This window comes from Stenella coeruleoalba (assembly GCF_951394435.1).
Source record: "Stenella coeruleoalba genome assembly, chromosome: 11".
Classification (NCBI taxonomy): Eukaryota; Metazoa; Chordata; class Mammalia; order Artiodactyla; family Delphinidae; genus Stenella; species Stenella coeruleoalba.
The window spans coordinates 60309333-60334829 of record NC_137157.1 but is presented as its reverse complement, the minus strand read 5'-3'; the positions used below and the strand labels follow the sequence as shown (position 1 = coordinate 60334829).

The 25497-nt window shown below is 40.9% G+C and overlaps 1 protein-coding gene and 1 pseudogene across 2 annotated transcripts in view; both read left to right on the top strand.

The window, feature by feature from the left end:
* SP1 (Sp1 transcription factor) overlaps positions 1-21710 on the top strand; it is a 47293-nt gene extending 25583 nt beyond the window's left edge. Inside the window, exons 4-6 of the mRNA XM_079938371.1 lie at positions 10243-10411; positions 13190-13389; positions 14650-21710. Of these exons, the coding sequence (XP_079794497.1) occupies positions 10243-10411; positions 13190-13389; positions 14650-14963 (683 nt within the window). The 3' untranslated portion in view covers positions 14964-21710. The remainder of the gene's footprint in view (positions 1-10242; positions 10412-13189; positions 13390-14649) is intronic.
* LOC307194917 (actin-related protein 2/3 complex subunit 3-like) lies at positions 13400-14640 on the top strand (annotated as a pseudogene). The gene has a single exon. The product of its transcript is annotated as an actin-related protein 2/3 complex subunit 3-like (transcript).
* Positions 21711-25497: the final 3787 nt, after the last annotated feature.

Genomic DNA, 25497 nt, shown 5'->3' with positions numbered 1-25497 from the left:
TACTCTATCTACCATCACCTTTTTAAAAAATTAGTCATTTAAATATCTGTCTTGCATCTAATAATATCATCTGTTCTGAAGTTCATCTCTCCACCTACATCTTCTCTACTCCACCATCATCCCACACTCCACTACATTCCTTTATGCTGCTCATAGTCTTCCCTGTGCCTGGGATGCCCTTCCCTTGCCAACATTTTTCACTTGGCTAACTCCTATGCATTCTTTGAAGTTTGGCCCAAATCTCAGTTCCTTTAGGAAGCAAGCCTTCTCTGAAATTCCAGACTGGAGAAATTACCCTTTTCAATTCTGGAACATCTTTTGGATGGCTTTTACTGTAACGTTCGTATTATTATTTTGAAATTATCTGTTTCTCTTTTTAGTGAACTACAAGCTTTTCAACAGTGAGAACTATTTCTTTGAATCTTTGGAGCTTTGTATAGTACCTGGAGCAATAGACAGTAAATAATTGATAAACATTTCTACAGATTGCCTTTAGGAAGTCCACATGGTGGTATAAGGCACTATAGGGATAAGCTCTTAAGTAAGTTTATATGTAGTAAAGCCTATAACTTATACATGCGTGTGTGTGTGTGTGTGTGTAAAATATGTTGTAATTTTAAAACAGGAAAGATTCAATGTGTAATAAATAAATTTAGAAGCCAGGTGTATATATGGATTTTTATAGAGCACAAGTTACCGGTGAATTAGCAAGGGCTTGCATTCTGGAGCAGAAGGAAATAAATTTCTGTTGCCCATTCTCTATTCTTATGTGGTCTAGTTTAATACAAAATTATCATCAGAATTTTTTGTTACATGCTTACCCACTTACTGCATAGTTCTGGGAGTTGGACAAAGAAAATTAAAGACTCTCATCAATTTGAGTCACACAAAATAGTGACACAGAATACTGGTAGAACATACTGAGATACAGATTGCAGTCAAGAAAAATTTCTATGCCCAATGTAGTCATGACTCACATTAAGAAAACATAATTCCCTTTTTCTTTTTTCCTTTTTTTTTTTGTAGTTAGGGAATGCATTTAGCTGTATGTACTAGAAAACCTATTGCAGTGGCTTGACCAGATAGGGGTTTATTTTTCTCATATAATATGAAATCTGGAGATAGTGAGTCCAAAGTTGGTGTGGCATCTCCAGGTAACAGTAGGAACCCCTGCCACGTTTACTTTTGCCTTAGTGTGGGACAATTGCCATGCTTGCAGCTACTCCACTGTGGGTCATTGTGACCTTTCCAGACAGGATAAAGGAGGAAGCAAGCCTAGTTGTTCCCAATTAAAGAGGTTTCCTGAAAGTCTTATCTAGCAATTTTGTTTTATACCTGATTGACCAAAACCTTGTTACTTGGCTACTCCTGATCTGCAAGGGAATCTGGGAAGGAGAATATTTTTAACCTGGCACACTGTTACCCTGAACAAAAATCAGGTGGCTTTTAGGCAGAAAGAAAGAGAGATTGAAAACTGGGAACAAGAATTAGTATCTGCTGGGACTTCCCTGGTGATCCAGTGGTTAACACTCCGCACTAACAATGCAGGGAGCGTAGGTTTGATCCCTGGTCAGGGAACTAAGATCCCACATGCTGCGCAGAGCAGCCAAAAAAAAAAAGAATTAGTATCTGCTATTGAGTGCCATAGCCTAGTGCACATACATATACATACCACTGACCACACATAGAGCATGAGGAGTCCACCTAAATAATTATTTTAGATGAATGACTCTTTGTTTCTTTTATTTTTAAAAATTTATTTATTTTATTTATTATTTATTTTGGACTGCGTTGGGTCTTTGTTGCTGCGCGCGGGCTTTGTCTAGTTGAAAGGGGACTACTCTTTGTTGCAGTGCACGGGCTTCTCATCGTGGTGGCTTCTCTTGTTGCGGAGCACGGGCTCTAGGCGCACAGGCTTCAGTAGTTGTGACTCGCGGGCTCTAGAGCGCAGGCTCAGTAGTTGTGGCGCACAGGCTTAGTTGCTCTGCGCCATGTGGGATCTTCCTGGACCAGGGCTTGAACCCGTGTCCCCTGCATTGGCAGGTGGATTCTTAACCACTGCGCCACCAGGGAAGCCCTCTTTTTTTATTTTAAAACTTTCAAAAGATTATTTACTGAAAATTGTGGGAACGTAATGGCAGCCAGTTTTTTAAATCTTCCTGGATCTTCTTCCTAAAAACAGAGTATGTTGATATCATGTACCTCTTAATATGATGTGATAAGAAGGGCATTTCACTTATGTGGTATTCTTCTCCAAGACCCATAACTCCAGTCTAATGAGAAAACATCAGACAAATCCGAATTGAGGGACATTCTACAAAATACCAACCAGTATTCTTCAAAACTGTCAAGGTCATGAAAGACTGAGACACTGTCACAGATCGGAGGAGCCTAAGGACACGTGATAATTAAATGCAATGTGGTATTGTGATAGGATCCTGGTAGAGAGTAAGGACATTAGTGAAAAACTGGTGAAATCCAAGTAAAGTCTACAGTTTAGTTACTAGTATTATACCAATATTAATTTATTGGTTTTGACTAATGTACCTTGGTTATGTAAGATGTTAACATTAAAGGAAGAAGAATATACAAGAACTTTCTGAAGTATCTCTGTAATGTTTCTATCAATCTAAAATTGTTCCAAAACAAAAAAAATTACAATAGCTAGAGAAACTAGGACAGCAAAACCAAAAACTTTACAATCAAACCTTGTATCTGCAGTGAACTATAGATCTTTGATTATTGGCATTTGTGAAGGGAAGGAAGCAGAGGGAAGGCAACAGGGTTTCTGATGGCCCTGAGAACAGGAGAACCTCTAAATCACCAACAGGTATTCACTGGAGAAACATCTAGAATAGTAACTGAAACTGGGAAGGGGTTCTGCCCTTAGAGGGTGTGTAGGAGGGAATGGAGATAAACTGTGGCAACTTTTGAAATTAACAAACTGAAGTTCTAATGCAAAACTGCACTGAGAGAAACTTCTAGGGGTAGAATCTACTTTGAGCAAGACAGGAACAAAGAAAAGGACAAGGTAAAAGTCAGAGAAAGAGCAGAGGGTAGAAAGAAGGAAGAGTTGTATGTTTTTTGTTTTGTGTTTTGTTTGTTAGTCACTTTTCAAAAATAAGAGAAAATCTCTAAAGCCATGAAGCTTAGAAAAACCCATCCTGGCTCATACCCCTTCCTCACAAAATTACAGGAAAACTCACTTAAGTTTAAAAATGAGTTTGAATCCATGTACAACTACTATTAGCAAAAGATAGCAATAGCAGCAACAGAAAGAAGCAGAAAAACTCCCTAAGGCAGTGGAAGGCTCCTGGAAAGACATGCTCACCAAACAGATGAAAATTGAAAATGAACTAATTTAGGAAATGATGGAAGTTTACCTTCTATTTAGGAAAATATCAGAATTGAGGTGATTGGAGAAAAGGAGAATTTGAAAAGAGAACTGATGGACCACACAAAAAAATTAGAAATAAGAGGAAAAAATCATTTCAGAAATAAAGATGAAAATAAAAGGAACATCAAAAAATGACAACAAATATGACTCAAAAAACACAAAATAAAGCAATTAATTTGTTATATTTAATAGAAGGAGGGAAGCTTTTAAAATAAAAGAAAGCAAAAAAAGAAGGACTTCCCTGGTGGCACAGTGGTTAAGAATCCACCTGCTAATGCAGGGGACATGGGTTCGATCCCCGGTCCAGGAAGATCCCACATGCTGCAGAGCAAATAAGTTCATGTGCCACAACTACTGAGCCCGCGCCCTAGAGCCTGTGAGGCACAACTACTGAAGACTGCATGCTTAGAGCCCCTGCTCTGCAACAAGAGAAGCCACCGCAGTGAGCACACACGCCGCAACGAAGGATAGCCCCCGCTCACCACAACTAGAGAAAAGAGCCCGCGCACAGCAACGAAGACCCAACTCAGCCATAAATAAATAAAAATAAATTACAAAAAAAAGAAGTAAAGGAGTTTGAGAAGAAATGATACGAAATATAGGCAAGGAGGAACCAACATTCATCTTAACTAAGTTCCTGAGGAAGAAAACAGCCAAATGCATGGGACAGAAAGAAAACTTTCCCAAAATGTGCCTGGGAGGGACTTCCCTGGTGGCACAGTGGTTAAGAATCCACCTGCCAATATAGGGGACACGGGTTCGAGCTCTGGTCCAGGAAGATCCCACATGCTGTGGAGCAACTAAGCCCACAAGCCACAGCTACTGAGCATGTGCTCTTGGGTCCACAAGCCACAACTATTGAGCCCATGTGCCACAACTATTGAAGCCTGTGCACCTAGAGCCCATGCTCTGCAACAAAAGAAGCCACCGCAAAGAGAAGCCCACACGTCACAACAAAGAGTAGCCCCTGCTTGCCGCAGCTAGAGAAAGCCGGCACACAGCAACAAAGACCCAATGCAGGCAAATAATTTAAATAAATAAATAAATTTATTTTAAAAATTTAAAAATGTGCCTGGGGAAATCGACCCAGAATGGCCAACACTGAGACATAGTCTATTAAAACTGGTGGACTTTAAAGAAAAATGACATTTGGGCATCCTAGCAAAAAAAGACCTAATCACTTACAAATGAAGGAAAATGGATTTTCACTAGACTTTTTGACAGCATGTTTAGTGTTAGAATGCAATGGATTAACATTTAAGAGAATCAAGGAAATAAAACAACAACCAAGAATTTTCTGTTCAGACAAATAGACCTCCAAGTATAAAGATCACTAACATGTAAGAATAAAGGAAAGAGTGTTCACATGATCCCTTCCTGTGGAATCTACTAGAGCTTCAAATAGAGGACCAGATTACGGTACCTGAATACTAATTTCCCATGAAAAGAAACTAGGAATACTTGAAGAAATAGCTGATTCTAGATCTAGAGCAGAAAATTAATATCAAATGTGAGACATCTTGTCAAAGAACAAAGGAGCCAACTTGATGTTTCTGTGGCCAAGTGCAGGATAGCTTGAGCATCAGTAAGAAAAATAACTGCAGTGGATAGAAGCATCAAATATGTTTAAATCCATGAGTTCATATCAATGCAAAAAAGACTGACTATGGGGGGGGCTTAAGGGAACTACTTGAGGTGGTGGAAATATTCTGTATCATGCTTTATTAGTGGTTACATTACTTACTGTATACATTTGCCTAAAGCATAGTTTCTCAACCTCAGCACTATTGACATTTTGATCCAGGTAATTATTTGGGGGGGGGAGGAGCAAAGCTGTCCTATGCATTGTAGAATATTTAGCAGCACTAGATGCCAAACATGAAAATCAAAAATGCCTATATTGTCAGATGTCTCCTGGGGAGTATAATGGTGCCAGTTTGAGAACCCTGGTCTAAACTTACTAAAAGGGTGAATTTTTATTGTATGTGAATTGTATCTCAGGAAACTTGATTTTTAAGAAAAGGAGAACTCATTAGTCACTTTTTTTTTTTTTTCCCCCGTACGTGGGCCTCTCACTGTTGTGGCCTCTCCCGTTGCGGAGCACAGGCTCCAGACGCGCAGGCTCAGCGGCCATGGCTCACGGGCCCAGCCATCATCCCGGACCGGGGCACGAACCTGTGTCCCCTCCATCGGCAGGCGGACTCTCAACCACTGCGCCACCAGGGAAGCCCCGTTAGTCACTTTTTAAGGAGTCTAGGAAACCAACTCATTATTTTAAAAACTACTAATTGACAGAATCAAGCATTTATCTTATCTCTTTTACATTAGACTGTACTTCAAGAGTAACCAAATAGTCAATATAGGGATGGATTTATGGGTCATTTATATATATCACTCCCAGTTGTCAGTTTTTGTGCCATTAAAGGTATGATTCTTCTATTCCTTTTTCTCTAATTTTCTACCTCTAATATACTTTGTTTGGACTGGGAAACTAGATTAATAAAATTATTATTGTTTAGAAATATAAAGGAGAATTCCCTGACAGTCCAGGGGTTAGGAATTTCACTACTGGGGGCTTTGGTTCAATCCCTGGATCCTTATGTATTGTGAATCATCTATTTCTGTTACTAGAGACTTTTTTTTTTTTAATGCAGCACCAGGTCTTAGTTGCAACATGTGGGGTCTTAGTTGCAGCATGTGGGCTCTTACTTGTGGAATGTGGGATCTAGTTCCCCAACCAGGGATCGAACCTGGGCCCCCAGCATTGGGAGCACAGAGTCTTACCCACTGGACCACCAGGGAGGTCCTTAGAGATGTTTTTATTTCTTGATTTGGGGACATATTCTGGATACCTGTTCCTCACGCATAAGTGGTGTTACCAATATTCTGTTTCAACATGGCTGAAAAGACACAAACACTTCGTGGTCTGAGATATGCTTCTTTGAGTTATATCTGTTGTGTAAATTGAAACATATTCAGAAAACCCAGTGTGTGTTTAATATAGGTATAGTTGTAAAGTTTTAGTCTTACTGTATTAATACTTACTGAATTAAAGTTAAAGAACACAGTGTTCCCAAAATCATTTCAGAAAGCAGATAAATAGGGAAGTGTATGGGAACCACCCTTCTGAAAATTACTGAGGAGGTTCTTATTTCATCTTATTTTAGTATTACCCAAGTTTTTTCTCAGAGAAGAATAGGGTGTTTGACTTACCATGTGGTGGTCTTGAAAGTTCATGACTTCAGCACACTTCTTCACTTTGAGGAAACTAAAAAAGTGTGTAACTACCATAGCTATTTCAGAAACTGATGCTAGAGGCAACCACTGGGTTGGGCAAGACTGTCATTAAACTGTGCCTTTGGTTTACTAGTTATTTTAATCATGGAAAGGAAAATCCATAATTTATTTCATTGCTTAACCAGTGCCACATTTTAAGATAAAACTGTTCTTTTTCTAAAACTGTTATTAAAAGAGGCAGGAAACAGATTTTGGTCTGATGTTGATGCTTTGTTGACATTTTATCCGTTCTTTTTGTTAAATGAAATTCAAAATTGTTCATTTTATCTAAGCCCATTCTCAGTTTTCTTATTTTAAAAAAATTTGAAATCATTGTGGGGGTCCAGGAGGATGTTAATTTTTGACTGTCCATTTCATAAGAATTTGAAAAGAGGGTTAGAGATTTAGTTTTAGTAGTCCTGATATCTAAGTATTTCTCTGTGTTCCTATTTAGTGTATTATGCCTATCTTGAATATTATTCTTATGTTTCAATAAAATGGAGAAAGATTTGCCTCTTTCCAGTTGATTGGGACAAGGGAGAACTTTGGGGATTAATGAATTGCTTCTCAAATTTTAATGGAGTTAGGTTAGCTTGGAAAATAGATCAAAGAAGATGATCTGCTGATATACACCACAGTTTTGTCTTATTTCTAAAGACTTATTATAGATAGCTGGATCTACAGTTTTATAAATTTCTCTTCTGAAGGTAATTTTTGGTAGGTAACCACTGGCAATACTAACTAGCATCCTGTCTTGTCTGCTGAGCTGTTTGGCTTATTTTAAAGGATAAATTCTCCATCCCCACTAGGGGGAGTTTCCACTCAGTAACACATACAATTTTAAGGTGGAATGATTATGTGAAATACTGGTGTATCTTATTCCATGATTTCTCACTATCTTTTTTCCACAAGATATTTTCCTAATAGTAATAGCTACAATGTATTGAATGTTTGCTATGTGACAGATACTATGCTAAGCGCCCTACATGTATTATTTCATTTGTTTTTCACAATAACTTTATGAGATTGTTAAGATTTCATCCCAATTTTACTGATGGAGAAATTGATAACTAGAGAAGTTACTCGATCACTGCCAGAAAAGCAAATCAAATCATAGTGTAGGGGCTCATATTTAGGATCTGTCTTACTTCAAAACTTGTTCTTAACCTGTACTCCAGTACTTCCCAGTTTTAGTTCTGCCAGTATCATGAAAATCTCAAAATATTCAAATTAAATTTATTTTAATGCAATAAGCTGGTGCTTAGAAGTGGTAGAGTGAGAAAGAAAGTACAAAGAGAGCTGCTTATTAGGTATTGTGACTCGAAATTACATAGATGAGCTGAAAAGAGTTGATTTTAGGTACAGAAGTAAAGTTAAGAGCCTAGGTTTCTAGATGTTAAGTCTGACCTACCCCGTTTATTTAGTTTCCTTCTTTATAAAATAGATAAAACAAAGCTGGCCATTTCAACACTCTCCAATTATTGGAATCTTAAATATGAATAGAGTCATTAACTTATTTACAAGGTGCTTTCATAGGTGAATGCTTATTGATAGATTTGAAAGCTTGAAAAGAATGTTATGTATTCCTTTAAAACATTGCTTCTGTCTATTGGCCTAGAGCGGCGGTGTTTGAAAATGTCAAGTGTGACCCATTAGTAACTCATAAAATCGATATACTGGGTCATGACCAGCATTAAGGAAAAAAAATTTAAATAGAGTCTAGAAAATTTCAGAATACCCTGCTTATCATAAGGGTAAGCATTTTTTGTGAAACTTGTTTCAGTTACATGTTTATGTACTAGGTCACAGTGTCATATATATATTTTAACTGTGGGTTGCAAGTTTAAAAAGTTTGAGAAACACTGGCCTGGAGCTTTGTAGCATTTATCTATTTTAATTTAACCAGGACAGAAATTATAGTGATTCATACAGATTTATCTTTATTTATTTTTTAAAAAATAATTTTAGTTATTTTTGGCTGCTTTGGGACTGTTGCTACACGTGGGCTTTCTCTAGTTGCGGCATGCGGGCGGGGGCTGCTCTTCATTGCAGTGCACGGGTTTCTCATTGTGATGGCTTCTCTTGTTGCAGAGCACAGGCTCTAGGCACACAGGCTGCAGTAGTTGTGGCACGTGGGCTCAGTAGTTGTGGCTCACGGACTCTAGAGGGCAGGCTCAGTAACTGTGGCGCACGGGCTTAGTTGCTTCCACAACATGTGGGATCTTTCCGGACCAGGGATTGAACCCGTGTCCCCTGCATTGCCAGGTGGATTCTTAACCACTGTGCCACCAGGGAAGTCCACAAATTTATCTTTAAAAGGAAATGACATCAAGTAACATAATAGATTGTATGCACGATATTTTCTTCCTTTTTGTAGCATTCTGAAAAGCATCCAATCCCAAACCGAAACTTTCCTGGGGTGTATATCTAGCTACACAGAATTAACTTAGAGGACCTTCCGTGGCAGTTCAGTGGTTAAGACTGTGCTTCCACTGCAAGGGGCGTGGGTTCAGTCCCTGGTTGGGGAACTAAGATTCTGTCATGCTGCGCAGCATGGCCAAAAGAAAAAAAAGAAAAAATTAACTTTGACCTCAGCTCTTTCCTTTTCTCTTTGTGTTAAAATTTATAATGTACATGTACTATTTCCCGCTGAATATTCAGCACAATTTTTTGCTCATTTTAGGAAGTTTCCTCTTTCCGGTTTTGTATGTTTTCTAGTTTGGAATCCCTTGAAGTCTTATTTTTAGTCACTTCCATTTGGTTGGTTCCATAGCACTTTAGTTCTGGGAATGAATAAGAGATTTGTTGTACATCTTTCTATAACAGTACAGAACTTTATCTCATTCTTTTTAATGCATGTATAGTAGTCCATTGCATAAGTTTATCGTAATTTACTTAATTAGTTCCTCACTGGTGTACATTTTGATTTTTTTCCGTTTTTGTTGTTAAAGAGCTACAGAAAACATTACTGTCACATATCTTTGTGTACTCGTGAATATATCCATAGGACATTGCTGATTCAAAGTGAAATTTCTTTGAAGATGTGCACTTAAATTTTTAATAATATTGCCAAATTGGCCTTCAGAAAGGTTGTACTGAGAATTCCCTGGTGGTCCAGTGGTTAGGACTCCGCACTTCCACTGCTGAGGGCGCAGGTTCAGTCTCTCGTTGGGGAACTAATATCCTGCAAGCTGCATGGCACAGCAAAAAAAAGAGTTTGTACTAATTTATCACCACCTGTATATAAAAATGCCTGTTTCCCTGTATCCTTTGCCAATTCTGTGCATTATTAGAGTTTTAACTTTTTGTAACCTGGTAGGTGAAAAATTACAAGTCTATTATAAATAGAGTTGCATTTTAAAAATTGAGTGAGAATGTTTTCATAGACTTATTGGCTCTTTGTCTCTTCAACTCTGATTCTTGAGATTTCAAGTATGGGCAGTATCAGTGAATGTGACTTCAAAGTTTTGAAGAAATGGTGCTGTAAAAGTGAAGTGTCACTGAGATGCCTGCGACTGTGACGACTTCCCCTACTTCCCACCTTGACCCTTTTACTCGCTTAATTTCAGGTGATCATGGAGCTCAGCTTGGCCTCCATGGGGCTGGTGGTGATGGAATACATGATGACCCAACAGGTGGAGAGGAAGGAGAGAACAGCCCAGATCCCCAACCCCAAGCTGGTCGGAGGACCCGGCGGGAAGCATGCACCTGCCCCTACTGTAAAGATAGTGAAGGAAGGTAAGTTGACTCAGCCAATCTCTTAAGAGTATAAAGAAGAAAAATTAATAGACTTGGAGGTAAAAAGAAAGGGTTATTTTAAAAAATTTTTAAGTGTTGGCAGTGTTGCAAAGGAATCAGAGACAGCACAGTGCTTTTGATTAGATTATATATGGGGTCTTGGTTCCAGCTCTGATCCTTTTCAACTCTTTTTTTTTTTTAAATAAATTTATTTGTTTAGTTTTGGCTGTGTTGGGTCTTCGTTGCTGCACGCGGGCTTTCTCTAGTTGTGGCGAGTGGGGTTTACTCTTTGTTGTGGTGCACAGGCTTCTCATTGCGGTGGCTTCTCTTGTTGAGGAGCATGGGCTCTAGGTGCACGGGCTTCAGTAGTTGTGGCTCGCAGGCTCTAGAGCGCAGGCTCAGTAGTTGTGGTGCACGGGCTTAGCTGCTCTGCAGCATGTGGGATCTTTCCGGACCAAGGCTCGAACCCGTGTCTCCTGCATTGGCAGGCGGATGCTTAACCACTGCTCCACCAGGGAAGTCCCCTAACAAGATAGCTTATAAAACAGCCTGGCAAAGAAAAAGAAACATACCTACTGTAATGATTTTTTACAGTGGCTGTGTGAAAATCATGAGTTTTCCATAATCTTTTTTTCTCTCAAAATTGATAAAAATACTTATTCTGGGTAGAAAATTCTTCCATCAAGGAATCTAATATGTCCTACAGAAGAGAATTCTGACGAATTTTCTCATTAGTGTACTGGCTATTCAGTATTATCTCTGGAGAGCTCCAAGTTACTTTTTTTCAAGTCACTGATTTTGAAAGAGAATAGAAAGTCACATAGTTTTTTATAAATTTATTTATTTATTGGCTGCATTGGGTCTTTTTTTTAAAATAAATTTATTTTATTTTTGGCTGAGTTGGGTCTTCGTTGCTGTGCGTGGGCTTTTCTCTAGTTGCGGCAAGCGGGGGCTGCTCTTCATTGTGGTGCGCAGGCTTCTCATCGCGGTGGCTTCTCTTGTAGCAGAGCACGGGCTCTAGGCACGCGGTCTTCAGTAGTTGTGGTGCACAGGCTTAGTTGCTTCACGGCATGTGTGATCTTCCCGGACCAGGGCTCAAACCCATGTCCCCTGCAATGGCAGGCGGATTCTTAACCACTGTGCCACCAGGAAAGCCCCTGCCTTGGGTCTTCGTTGCTGCACGGGGGCTTTCTCTAGTTGCAGCGAGCGGGGGCTACTCTTCATTGTGTTGCGCGGGCTTCTCATTGCAGTGGCTTCTCTTGTTGTGGAGCACAGGCTCCAGGCATGCGGGCTTCAGTAGTTGTGGCTCGTGGGCTCTATAGCGCCGGCTCAGTAGTTGTGGCACACGGGCTTAGTTGCTCCGTGGCATGTGGGGTCTTCCTGGACCAGGACTCGAACCCATGTCCCCTGCAATGGCAGGTAGATTCTTAACCACTGCACCATCAGGGAAGCCCAAAAGTCACATAGTTTTTTAAATGCCTTTGAAAAAAATCTGTTAAAGTTTTGTTCCATTAAAAATAAGCACAAAAATAAGAAATGTACCAAAACAAGAAATAATTTGAATTCTTTGTAGGTTACCCTATATTACAGGAAAAACTTGCATCAAAAGCACTTGAATACAATAGAGTTTCCCTCTCACAAAGCTTAAAGTGGATTTAAGTTTTTGAAGGAAATTCTGTGATTTCTACCTAAGTATGATTTCATTTCTGTTAGTGTTGGTTTCCCCCTCCCCATGCCCCACTAATATGTGCTGTTAAAACCCAAGAAAAATCCCTCTTGGAAATCTCCCCAGTGCCCACTAATGGTTCACACATGGTACAAATTGGTTTGGCAAAAACATTTCAGAGCTGATTTCCTGAGAGGAGCTTAGGATTTGCTCCATATAGGGAATATTTTTTTTTACATACCTTGAATTAGTTAGGGTCCTTATTTCCCCTCTTTTGACTTTTATCCATCGCATCATCCTTTTCCACTGAAGTCTCTGATATTGCTGTCTTTTCAGTTTCTGTGTTTGTTTGTTAAATTATTTTTGGCTGCCTTGGGTCTTGGTTGCTGCGCAGGCTTTCTCTAGTTGCGGTGAGCAGGGGCTACGCTTCATTGCGGTGCGTGGGCTTCTCATAGCAGTGGATTCTCTTGTCGCGGAGCGTGGGCTCTCAGCACATGGGCTTCAGTAGTTGTGGCTTGTGGGCTGTAGAGCGCAGGCTCAGTAGTTGTGGTGCACGGGTTTAGTTCCTCCGCGGCGCGTGGGATCTTCCTCGAACCTGTGTCCCCTGCATTGGCAGGTGGATTCTTAACCAGTGTGCCACCAGGGAAGCCCTCTTTTCAGCTTTTAATCTTTACTGTTTGGCTCTTGACCTTTATTCTAGGAGAAAAGTTCTATAGTTGTAAAATATTATGTTTTCGTTAAAGTTCTCCACCAAGTGCTTAAATGGAGAGACGCTTTGTTCATTAAGTAAGTTCCCAGCCAAAAATATCACCATGTCACCATATTCACAGTAGTTCTCATGGAAAATGCTTGTATTGAGACTTAACTTCCAGAAAAATATAAGAAAATGCCTCTCACATTTCACAAGTCACCTTGAGAATGATTATCTCTTCAAACATCAAACATCGAGTCAACTAAAGATTTATCTTTTGATACTAAAGAGAGGGCTTTTTTTTTTTTAAATAAAAGTTTGGATTAGTTTTGAGTGGATCCAGTAATTATGATGTATACTTTGTGATTCTTTCATTTTTGTCTCTAGAATGAATGATGAATAGTTGTGTTCTCGCTTCCAGGGGCTCTGGGGATCCTGGCAAGAAGAAACAGCACATTTGCCATATGCAAGGCTGTGGCAAAGTATATGGCAAGACCTCACACCTACGGGCACACTTGCGCTGGCATACAGGCGAGAGGCCATTCATGTGTACCTGGTCATACTGTGGGAAGCGCTTCACACGTTCGGACGAGTTACAGAGGCACAAACGCACACACACAGGTGAGCAGGAACTTGGGGAAGGGAGAGGTAGTAATAGACCAGAATAAAAAGACACAAAATAGCACCGTGCTCTAACCCGATCCTCCTCATTGGGGTTGAAACCTGGGTGCCTCCAAGATGCCGGCTTACCACTCTTCCCCCATGGACCCTGACACCACACTCATTGGAATCATGGCACTGTTGCCTATCAGAAGTCACTTCAAAGGACCCACTCCTAGAGAGACAAAAGATACAGATATTGTGGATGAAGCTATCTGTTACTTCAAGGCCAATGTCTTCTTCAAAAACTATGAAATTAAGAATGAAGCTGATAGGATCTTGATATATATAACTCTTTACATTTCTCAGTGTCTAAAGAAACTCAGAAAATTGCAATTCTAAAAGCCAAGGCGAGAAAGAAATGTATACGCTGGGAATCACTAATTTTCCCATTCCTGGAGAGCCTGGTTTTCCACTTAATGCAATTTATGCCAAACCTGCAAACAAACAGGAAGATGAAGTGATGAGGGCCTGCTTACAACAGCTGAGGCAAGAGACTGGACTGAGACTTTGTGAGAAAGTTTTTGACCCTCAGGAAGATAAACATAGCAAGTGGTGGACTTGCTTTGCAAAGAGACAGTTCATGAACAAGAGTCTTTCAGGACCTGGACAGTAAAGGGTGCCTTGGGAAGACACTGTCTCCACAGCTATGGGCAGCATTTACAGCAAGATGTACACAGTTCTTTGCCTTTATTTTGTAAAGTTTTATACAGAGGAGAGAAGAGAGCGTGTCTTTACTAAAAGAGCTCTTTATCAAGAATTTGGGGTTGGGGGGCGATTTGAAATTTCCGCAGTATTAAGCTGATGCTTAATGAGTAATAATAAAGAAATTTCTAACATTTCAAGTCAAAAAAAGAAAAAGACACAAAATATATCTATGAAATAACTAAAATTTCTGAGCAACTTATGTTTGAAACTGATTGTATGGATCATGAATTGGAGTTAATCTGGAAAACCCTTAAGAAGGAAGGAGCTAGCTTTTGAGTGGGATTTTGAAGGTCCTGCCTTACTTTTCTGCTATACTCCTTCCTTTCTGAGTATTCCCCAGCCTTTACTTATTTTTTGTTCCCCCAAAAGGCAAAAGATAGTCACCAGGTTTTTCTTGTTTGTAATCACCTTCTAGGACTAGCTTTATTCTGCCTTATATAGTTTGAAAGCAGTGAATTGGACAAGGCTTCCTGAGATGTGAGTTTCTCATCTTCTTTCTCTTCCTTTACCTAGGTGAGAAGAAATTTGCCTGCCCTGAGTGTCCCAAGCGCTTCATGAGGAGTGACCACCTGTCAAAGCATATTAAGACCCACCAGAATAAGAAGGGAGGCCCAGGTGTAGCCCTAAGTGTGGGCACTTTGCCCCTGGACAGTGGGGCAGGTTCAGAAGGCAGCGGCACTTCCACCCCTTCGGCCCTCATCACCACCAACATGGTAGCCATGGAGGCCATCTGTCCAGAGGGTATTGCCCGTCTTGCCAACAGTGGCATCAACGTCATGCAGGTGGCAGATCTGCAGTCCATTAATATCAGTGGCAATGGCTTCTGAGATCAGGCACCCGGGGCCAGAGACATATGGGCCATACCCATCAACCCTGGGATGCAAGGTAGCATGGGTCCAAGAGACATGTGGGAGAGAGAGAGCCGTGAGGCATTAAAAATGCATGGTGGTGGGAAGAATTGGGGGAGGGATACAAGAGAAGAGATGGGGTCCTGGCATCCACCTGTATCATCAGTACCTCCTTGAAGTGGGAAACATTAGTGAAAATTCTGTTGGTGCCACCCTTTGATGAGCATTTGTTTGACCCCAAACAGTTTCTTAACACTTCTTACCCCAGTCTCCACTTCCTGCATTTCCCTTCTCAGCTCCCCCATGATGGATCCCCCCTTTCCTAAAGCCATCATGCCTTGATAAATATATATGATCATTGAAATACTTTTTAACAAAAAGCAGATTCTATATTATATATATATATATATATATAAAAGATATATAGAGATGCATTTGCAGGGGTTGGCTGGGAGGAGGAAGGAGACCATTCTGTGACCAAAATAACTTGGTCATTTTTTTTTTATATTGCCTTATTTCCTTATGGCTGAGCCTTGTTGTGACACATCAAGATTTTCTATAGATGTTGTCTTGGCTTCCCACCAGATTAAGCATTTATATGCTCTGCTTTTAGTTTATATATACATACATAATGTTTTCCTTTCTTAATTTTGTCTTTTAATTTGGGATCAGCTTCTTGCACTCCTTCCTTGACTCAACCATTTCTGTCTCCCCTTCTCTTACCTGATCACTTCATGCTTTGTTTTTGGTAGTGGTCCCTGGATGAGGCACTTCTGTCGTTCTTTTAAAGTCCCTAGTCCCAGCAGCAGAATAGAGTAGCCTTGAAGCTCAGGCAAATGCTTGAGGTAGCTGTGAAGAGAGTGTTCAAAATACTACTGACGCAGGCACCCTCTTGGCGCTGGAGAGTCAAAGGCACCTCTCTCTTCATTAGCTGCTCTAAGCATCAAGAATCAGAAGTCCTTCTACGAAATTGTACAAGAGACCCTTTGAAGGTTATAATCTGGGATCAGTTTATATAAACTGTGAAAAGATGGTCAAATAATAGGTAGGGGCTTTCAATAGGAAAATGATGTGCTCAGAAGCGGAAGTGACTCAAGTAGTCCAGTTCAGGAGTTAGTGGATTATTTGGACCTTTGTACAACTGTCTTCCAAGGTAGCTCTCAGCTTTGATGTGTGGGCTTCTGAGTTCACATTCTGAAAGGAAATACACTTCCTCTTTTGAACATCCCCAGTAGTTTCTTTCCCATTATGTTATTAAGGAGCATCAGCCAATGAACCTGTTCTGGGTTTCCATTCTGCAAAACTCCAGAGCATGGACCAGTGGCAAGGCAGTGGTTCTTTGATCTTTTCCCTTAACTCTTCCTTGGGTGGTTCCTAAGGGGAAAGGAAGCACACACGATCATGGGAATGATAGCCCAGAACAAAAAGAAATCTTGTCTTACCACTGTGGTTTATAGGAGAGATCAGGAAAAAACATCCTGCTTTCTCCGTGGCCTGATTGCTGAAGAGACTGATCCAAAAATTATAGCGGCAGGGAACTCTTAGTGCATTTGGCACTGAGATTTAAATGCAACCAGAGTTGTCCTCAAGGCCCAGCCATTAAAACATTGTCTCTCTCGACCTTCTGGTATCTTGTCAGAGAGCTTTTCACTGTGAGGAAGTGTGGAAATGGCTGTGTGTATGTGTGTAATCTGTTAGGTTGGGGATAGGTTTTCTGTTAGCCAATACTATAAGAGACCTGCAATAAAAAATTACCCTAATCTGATAGAAAGTGAAGTGTTTGTGTATGACTGTGTGTGAATGTGTGTTTGTGCCTGTATATATCTACACACAGATGAGAAATTAATATTTGAAATTGTTGGAAAATAAATTCAGATCAAATGCCTTTCAGGCCCATTACCTAGAAATCTATCTTAAAACCTGGGTATGTTCCTGAGGTCATTTCTTTGCTTTTGCTAAATTAGTTACAATTATGAATGGGGGATATTCTACTGCACTTTTAAAAGAAGAAACTATTTTTGTGTTTGAAAGTGAAACCAACATCCGGATTTATAGCAGAGTCCTAGTTCCTTTCATGAATCTATTTACCTTGACTACAAATAGATGATGCTATAATTCTACTATATATTTTATATAAAATCTATCCGAATTAGGGTTTGGGTAAGTTTGTGTTGTTGTTTAACCTGAAATACAATAACTTAACATTCTAAACAAAAGTTTACTTCATTTGGTCCTTTCTCTGCAGACTTAATACTGTTTTTAACACAGGAAGTATTGCAAGGAACTTTTCCCCAGATCAAATTCTATTAATACTGTAGCAGTTATCCATGCCCAGAAGTATCCATGCCCAGAAGTAGAAGTTATCCATGCCCAGCCACTTATCGCACCCTTTGTTCCCTCTGAAAGGCAGAACTCAGAACCTGTTATTTTATGTCTGTAATCATGTTCATAGGCATCTTCTGGAGAAAAGGGGCAGGATAACTCACTGAAGTGTGTAGTATTTTGCTAGAGCATTTCAAGGAATGGAATCTTCCCCAGTATGAAGTTATTAGATATAAACTAGCTTAATGATGCTGAAGCCTACAAGCTTTTAGAAGGTTATTTGATGATGTTTTTCTCTGGAATGGAATGCTGGTTTACCCTCAACTCCATTCATTAGCACGAGTGAATTTATATCCAGTTCTTTCCACTTGCCCTATTTCCTTCTCACCAAGGAAGCTCCAGATCCAGTATCTTGTTTGGCCCTAAAACTGAAGCAGCTTCTGCTTTTGTCTCCCAGCAGCAGTAAGTCACTCAGTCTTTTCCACAGGAAGTTAGGAGCCCACATTCCTTGAGTCAGGAGTTTATTGATGAAAGTCCCTTTCCCTGAACTTTTTGCCAGAAGAAATTAATGTAACTGACAGGCTATTGATTCTAAATTTTTTTCAAGAGTTGCTTTTTTATTTAACCTTTTAATGACCAAATCTTGTGGGGTGCGGGGTGCCCAGAGGAGTGGTAATATTATTCCCTTGTCCGTTCAGGTTGCCCAGTCACATTTATCTGCTTATCATTTGACTGTCTGACTTTTTACCCAGAGCAGTAACAGCCCACACCATCTTCCTTCAGGGACTTCCCAACTGGCACCCTGTTTGTGGGTGCTATGCAGAATGCAATTTAACAGACATTTCTCAGAGTTCAGAATAGATAGAACTCTTGATCCCAGAAAGTATAGACTGAAGTGTGGGGTAAAGATTATGATTGGGGGAGGGTTAGAGACAAAGGCTGTAAATTACTATGGCTGATTGATTTTATTTCTACTATATACATATATATATTTTTTGCTTTTGTATATCCTATATAGGAAACTAAGCATTGTATTTTTTTAACAAATCTGAGAAAGCACTATGAACTGCAGATGTTTGACTTCAGAATATATTTTGTATTGTTAATATCTTCACATTGTGTGAATACTGGAAGCTGCAGATCTTTGCTAGGACGCAATAAATTTATATACCTTTTGAGGGGTTCTTCTGAGGGTATTAATCAGGCCCCTTTTGTGCTTTGGGGGAGCCCTGGTGCTAGTTACTTAAAGTTTTCATTCAATTGTAAGTACCCTGATGCCTTTTGGACCTTGGGATCAGATCAAAGGAGTTCTGATCCAGGTACCAAGGAAATGAGGATAGTCTAGCTGCCTCAAGTGAGGGGCCCTTTGCATAACTCTCCTTTCCCCTATTCAAAGCTGAGTAGCCTCTTGGAGTTGGGAGGAGAAATGTGAAATCTCAGAGTTTCATCTCCCTTAGAAGAGAGCCAGTAACTTATGTGCAAGGATGAAAGGTGGCAGCAGTAGCTTTGGGGAAAGGGAGGAGGATATGGCACTTCTCCAATCCCGGAAAACATTGCTTTTGAAAACTGCTGATAAAGTATGGGTAGGTTATTACTTTTGTTTAGGAGCCTGTGTGCTCTGTGGTGCCTCTCTTGGCTCTACTCCTGGGGTACAGACCTCATCTAGGAGGATGAGCAGACCAGCTTTGAGGTTGACCTGTTTCTTTTCTTTGTCTGCCTTCCCTAAACACCAGCCCCCAGGAGGACATGAAGCAGCCTTAAGCTTAAATTCCTACTCCCTCTTCCAGATTTAGCTCACTTGCCTTAGATTGGAGTCTGGGAAAGGGAAAAAAATGGGAGTCCCTGGCTTTATTCCCCTCCTAGGTCTTCTCTAGTTTGACTTCCCCGAACCCAAAAAGATTTCCTCCCCAATGTTCATTTGAGGGAAATGAGTATTTTGTCCCATTTTCTCCTTTCCTCATTATCAAACAACCCCAGCCTTCCATGTCCCTGCTGAGCAAGAAGAGGCATGGTGATTGTCCCTCAGCTCCCTTCAGTATCCGAAAAAAAGCATAACATAAGGGGCTGAGGCTGCCTGTGGTGAGGACCTTGTTGATACCTCTCCTGGGGTGTGTGTTTTCCTCTTTCTCACCTTCAGGAATTACACTGTGCCTTCTCCACAGAGGAATGGGATTCTCTACCCAGACCCCCACTTTCCCAGCAGCTGCTCTTGAACAGTGTGCACAAGGGCAAGTCTTCATATTTCTGATCACTGCTTTCTCCCAGTGGCATCCCATAGCTTTCACCTAGAGTCTAGGGCACAAAGATTTTGGGAAAACATGCTGAGGTTGACCTGAGGAGACCACATCTACACACACCAATGGCAGCTGCTCCAGGGCCTGCTTCCTCTTCCGGAGTCTCTCCTCCTCTGGGAGGGAGGGGCAGTGCTCCAGTCTCTGGTGCCTAAAACAAGTTTATTTCTCTCTCTTAACACTGTCAATAACCAGTCTCCATACCACTGTTGCCTTTTTTAAATCTCTTAATAATCTCATGCTGTGTTTGTTGTTGGTTCCAATCCGATTATCACCGGGGCTGTGTGGGGAAATAACTTTTAAATGCTCTCTCATCTCTCTTGCTCTTTTTTCTCCTTGATCTTGTGTATGTATGATGCTAATCTCTTGTCTTAATTTCTTCCTGCTCTTTTGTATCTTCCTTTCTTGTCTCTCCCCCTACCTTTTGTCTCTGGGTGTTTTGGGGCTTTTTTTTTTTTTTTTTTTTCCTTTTTGTACAAAGATTAGTTCAATGTAGTCTGTAGCTCCTTTGTAAACCAATTAAAAAAAGTTTTTTTAATAAAAAGCCATGTCTCTGGTGTGTTGAGAGGGTTGGGAATGGGGAGAATATGGTTATAACTTCATATACTAAACCCAACAAAGGTTTCCAGCTACACTGTTGTTACATACATGTTAATCAGTGCAGTTGTCCAACACTTAACTCCCGGGTAAAGAGTTTCATGACCAAATCAGTGTGCCACAACTACATAGAAATGTGGAGGACCTAGAGGAACAGGGGCAGGCCCAACTTTTTTTTTATTTAGCTTTTTATTCGAAATACTTTTAAGTTCAAAGGAAAGTTGCAAAGATGGTACAGAGGGTTTCTATATGCCCCTTCCCGAGTTTTCTCCATTGTTAACATTGTCATGGTACATTGTCAAAATTAAGAAACTGACACTGGTACATTACTTTAGCTAAATCTCAGGCTTTATGGGCTTCATCCATTGTTGGCCTTTTTCTGTTCCAGGGTCTATTGCAGGATACCACATTGCGTTTAGTTGATATGTCTCCCTAGTCTTCTCTGTGACAGTTCCTTAGTCTTCTCTTGTTCTTCATGACTTTGACAGTTTTTGGGAGTATTGGCCATGTTCTGTAGAATATCCCCCAGTCTGAATTTGTCTGATTTTTTTCTCATTATTAGACTGAGCTTACAGGGTTTTTTAAAAAAATACGTGCACAGGTGAAATGCCCTTCTCATCACATCCTATCAAGGAGTATGTGATAACCACGTGACATTACTGATGGTAAAACCTTCAACACCTGGTTTAGGTAGTGTTTGCTTGGTTTCTCCACTGTTTCTCTTTCCCTATTCTTTGCAATTAAGTCTAGGCCACCGTTAATGGGGTTGGTGGGAATTAAGCTTCTGTGAGGAAACTGTCTCTTCTCCATTAATTTAAACTAGCATGTACTCATGTATATTTATTTTATAGGCGGGTGGTTATAATCCAATTATACACTATTTTGATGGAATTGTCCCAGCTTTGGACATTGGGAGTGCTTTCAAGTTGACTTCTGTGTCCCCTTGATATGGCTACATCCATTTATTTTTTTGAGCACTTTCTTTCCTTCTGATACACAAGATGCTTCAGGCTCATATTGTATTTTCCCTGCCCCAGCCCTAGATCAGCCATTTCTCCAAGGAGCCTTTGTGCTTTTTATTGGAGAATGGTATTTAGAAACCAAGCTCTAGCTCCAACATATTTTACGTTTAGTTAATACCAACCTGTGTCTCAAATGATTGAATCTGGATCATGGCCCCTTGAAACTGAAATTGAAGTTAGTTTGACAGCCTTTCCCATTTCCCATCAGCCTATACCTTTACTTCCCTTCCTACCTATCTAAGAATCCTTGGTAGCTTGTTTATATATAGCCACCAGCATTCTTGATTATTTTTGGTCATTTGATTCCCTATGTCAGTTTTGTCAATCAGCCAGCCAGTTGATTTCCTTATGTAGCCATTAACAATATAACATTTTAATATTTGACTTTATTGGAGGTTTTTTTGGGGGGGAGTGTTTATTTTTTGGCCTTGGAGCCATAAGTGGGCCTTTAATAGTTGTGCCAGCTATTCAGTCAGTAAACATTTATTGAGCCCTTACTGTGTGCTAGGTTGAGGATAAAAAATGAAATAAGACAAGCCCCGTTAACAAGTACTTCATAGTCTGGTGAGTGAGACATACCATTAATTGCAAATTTCCCAATCCTGACCCCAGTTTTCAGCAGGTGATTTGCTTCCTATTTCATGAAACAGAAGCATCAATTTCCTCAGACTTTCCCTCTCTTCTGTCTAACAAACATGTAGGTACTCACCAGTGCCAGTTTACCCCCTTCTCTCTTCTGAGAGAAATATTTTTCCTTTGCAAGGCCAACCCTGCCACTTGTGCTCTCAACCTTGTTTTCTTTAACTTCTTTTCTTTGTTTCGATAGTATTTTCTCCTTTTATCTTCAGTCTCTCCTGGGTCCCCTTTTATCAGCCTATAAACATGTTAAAATCTGCCTCCCTGCCCCCCACCCCCCATTTTGAAAAACCTGTGCTTCCTCTTCAAGCTGCTGATCTGATTCTTAACATTTCCAAAGTTAGTGAAAGTAGTTTACATTTAATTTTTCTCTTTTATTCACCTCTCAGTCCACTTTGTTAAGCACCTATTGTTTACCAAATTTTTTCTTATCAATACCAGCGCCCTGGTTGCCTGCTCACGTGGTCTTTCAGTCCTTAGCCTCTTAGACCTCTTTGCAACAGTGTGTCTTAGTGCTTTCTTCCCACTGAGTGTGAAACTGAGGCACTTCTGGTTTTCCTTTAACCTTTCTATTTGTTTTAGTCTCCTTCATAGCCACTTCTTCCTCTGTCCCTGAAATACTGCTGTTCCCCATCCTGGGTCCTTTCCTTACTCTTCACCCCTAAACAAGTTGCATCCATTCTTTATCTATTACATACATTTTGATGACTCCCAAATCAAAATGCCTCACTTTTTTCTCATCCTGGCAGCCTGCTTAGTGGACATTTCCATCTGGATGTCCCACAGATAACTCAAACTCTACATGTAAGAAAGAAAAACAATCCTTTGTGTTCCTCACCTCACTTAACAATATTACTACTCCTTGATCACTTATGCTTGAAACCTCAGAATCATCTCTTTTTTAAAATATTTATTTGGCTGCATCGGGTCTTAGTTGCGGCATCGGGATCTTTCGTTGCAGCACTCGCGGGCTTCTTTCTAGTTGTGGCGCAAGGGTTCCAGAGCTTGCGCGCTCAGTAGTTGCAGCATCCAGTCTTAGTTGCCCCGCAGTATGTGGAATCTTGGTTCCCCACCAGGGATCGAACCCGTGTCCCTTGCATTGGAAGGTGGATTCTTAACCACTGAACCACGAGGGAATTCCCCCATTCCCCTCAGAATCATCTTTTAATTCTGCCTTTCATCTACCAACATTCATTTGATTACCAATCCTGTCAATCAGCAATACTGTGTATCTCGGTACTTCCCTGGTGGCGCAGTGGTTAAAAATCTGCCTGCCAATTCAGGGGACACAGGTTCGAGCCCTGGTCCGGGAAGATCCCACATGCCGTGGGGCAGCTGAGCCCGAGCACCACAACTGCTGAGCCTGTGCTGTAGAGCCCGCGAGCCGCAACTACTGAAGCCCACACGCCTAGAGCCCGTGCTCTGCAACAAGAGAAGCCACTGCAATAAGACCGTGCACTGCAATGAAAAGTAGCCCTCGCTCGCCACAACTAGAGAAAAGCCCACACGCAGCCCAAAATAAATAAATAAATAAATACAGTGTATCTCAATTATTTCCCTCTTTTATTTATCTATTTTTTGGGGGGTTGGGGTTGTGGATTTTTTTTTTTTTGGTCTCGCCGAGCGGCTTGCAGGATCTTAGTTTCTTGACCAGGGATCACACCTGGGGCCCCCTGCAGTGGAAGCGTGGAGTCCTAACCACTGGACCTCCAGGGAATTCCCTCCCTCTTTTTTTTTAAATTTCCATTGTCCTAGTACTCACCCTGGCTACTGCTTAGGTCTTGTAAGTGATCTCCCTTCTTCTAGTCTCCCTGAGCCTCAGTCATCCATCTTCCACTTTGCCACCAGACCCCTGCGTAAAATCCTTTGCTTTCAGGAAAAGTCTACACTTTCCAGTCTGGTCCCAGTCTATCTCTAGTCACGATTTTCTGCTTCATATCTCATACCCCTTTTTCCTGCTCAATCTCCCCTGACCCCAACACACCACCATACACACTTTATGTTCATACCTTTATTCTTGCTGCCTTTATTTTTGCTGTTCCCTTGGTCTGTAATAATCAGCCTCCTTTTATTTTCAGTGTGTTTACCTTGAGACAATTTAAATATCGCATTTGCTGTGAAACCTCTGGGCACTTTTCTTCCCTTGTCTTCTATTCCCTGAACAGAATTAGCTTGTTTGATCTTTCTGCTTGTATAGCTCCTTGTTCATACCCCTAGCTTGACACAGTTTTCTGGTTGCTTATTGATATATTTTCCTGCCTTTCTAGACTATGAGTTCCTGGAGGTCAGGAATCACATGTACCTTTGTAGGTCCAGCACTTAATGGAACACCTTTTTAAGACTAGGACCTAATATTTTATAAATTGAATAAACAACTCACTTTAGCCTTGTCATCAGTGGGGTCAAAGGCAAATTATTGGGCCACTGCAGACTTTAATCAGGGGATCCTAATGAAGAGCTTTGTGTATATGGAATCCAGGAAGCCTTTCTTCTATGCTGAAGTTCTCTCTCAGGACCTTCCTAATCCCCCAGCTCTCAAATCCTTACCCCTTCTCTCACCACCTCAACTTTAAACTCTGACTGCCAGTTCCTGTAAACCTGACTGGAACGTTTCTGTCTTGAGAGTAGTTATCCAAGGCTTTGGGTGAGGAGACTCTGCCTTCCTGCCTGATCCTTACCTTGCTCTCCTCTGGAGGAGAGTCTCCTAAGACACTCCTGACACAAGAAACTATTTTACCTTCAACTCCTCCCCTCAGTCCCAGACTTACTGATCTGGGAGCTGGTGAAGGAAGATAGTTGTAACTAAGTACAACATTCCACCTCACTGGACTCCCAAAAGGACCCAGGAGGGGATGGGCAGCTATCCAGCAGCCTCTAAGCCCTGGTCATTCCTCTAGCTGCTGCTTCACACTACTGGAGCTTTCACCCTCTCATGCAGCCTCCCTGGGAGAAAGCCTCCAGAATCAAAGAGTACTCAGGCCCTCAGCCCTGATCTAAGCCAGACCATCCCCAGAAAGGGTTTCCAGGCAGCCACCAGGGGAACAGAAGGTTAGGAAAACGGAACCAGTCTCCTCTGGCTCTAATTCTTATGGGAGGCAGCTGCTCTGTAGTTTCCCTTATTCTGATCAGTAATCTGGTGGAGTTGGACACCTCCTGTCTCTCGACTGCAGCACAAGCTATAGACCTCTCTCCTTACATCTCCATGCTGACATTCCCTCTACATACCCTGTGCCCTCTCTCCACATTTTACAGTTTGTGCAGCTTAATAGATATTGGAGATGTACTATGGATATTAGTCATCAGAGGATGCCCTTTCTGCCCCCTCGCTATGTCCCCGAGTTTCTCCTATGTCTGCTGACCTCTGGTGGTGATAGTTTGAACTGTATCTTTTTCTAGTTAGTGGCCTGCTCACAGGTATTGATGCACATTTTCTCAATCTGTATTTTCTTTCCGGCATCATGGCATAAGTGCAAAGAACAGGGCCTGGGCTTTAGAGTCAGACTTAACAAGGTCCAAATCCTAGCTGTGCTATTTCCTAGCAGAGTGACCTTGGGCAAGTTACCTAAATTCAGCTTTCTTACCTATAAAGTGAAAATAATGATAACTAGCTCAATGGGAGAATTAGATGAGATGATTGTAAAATTC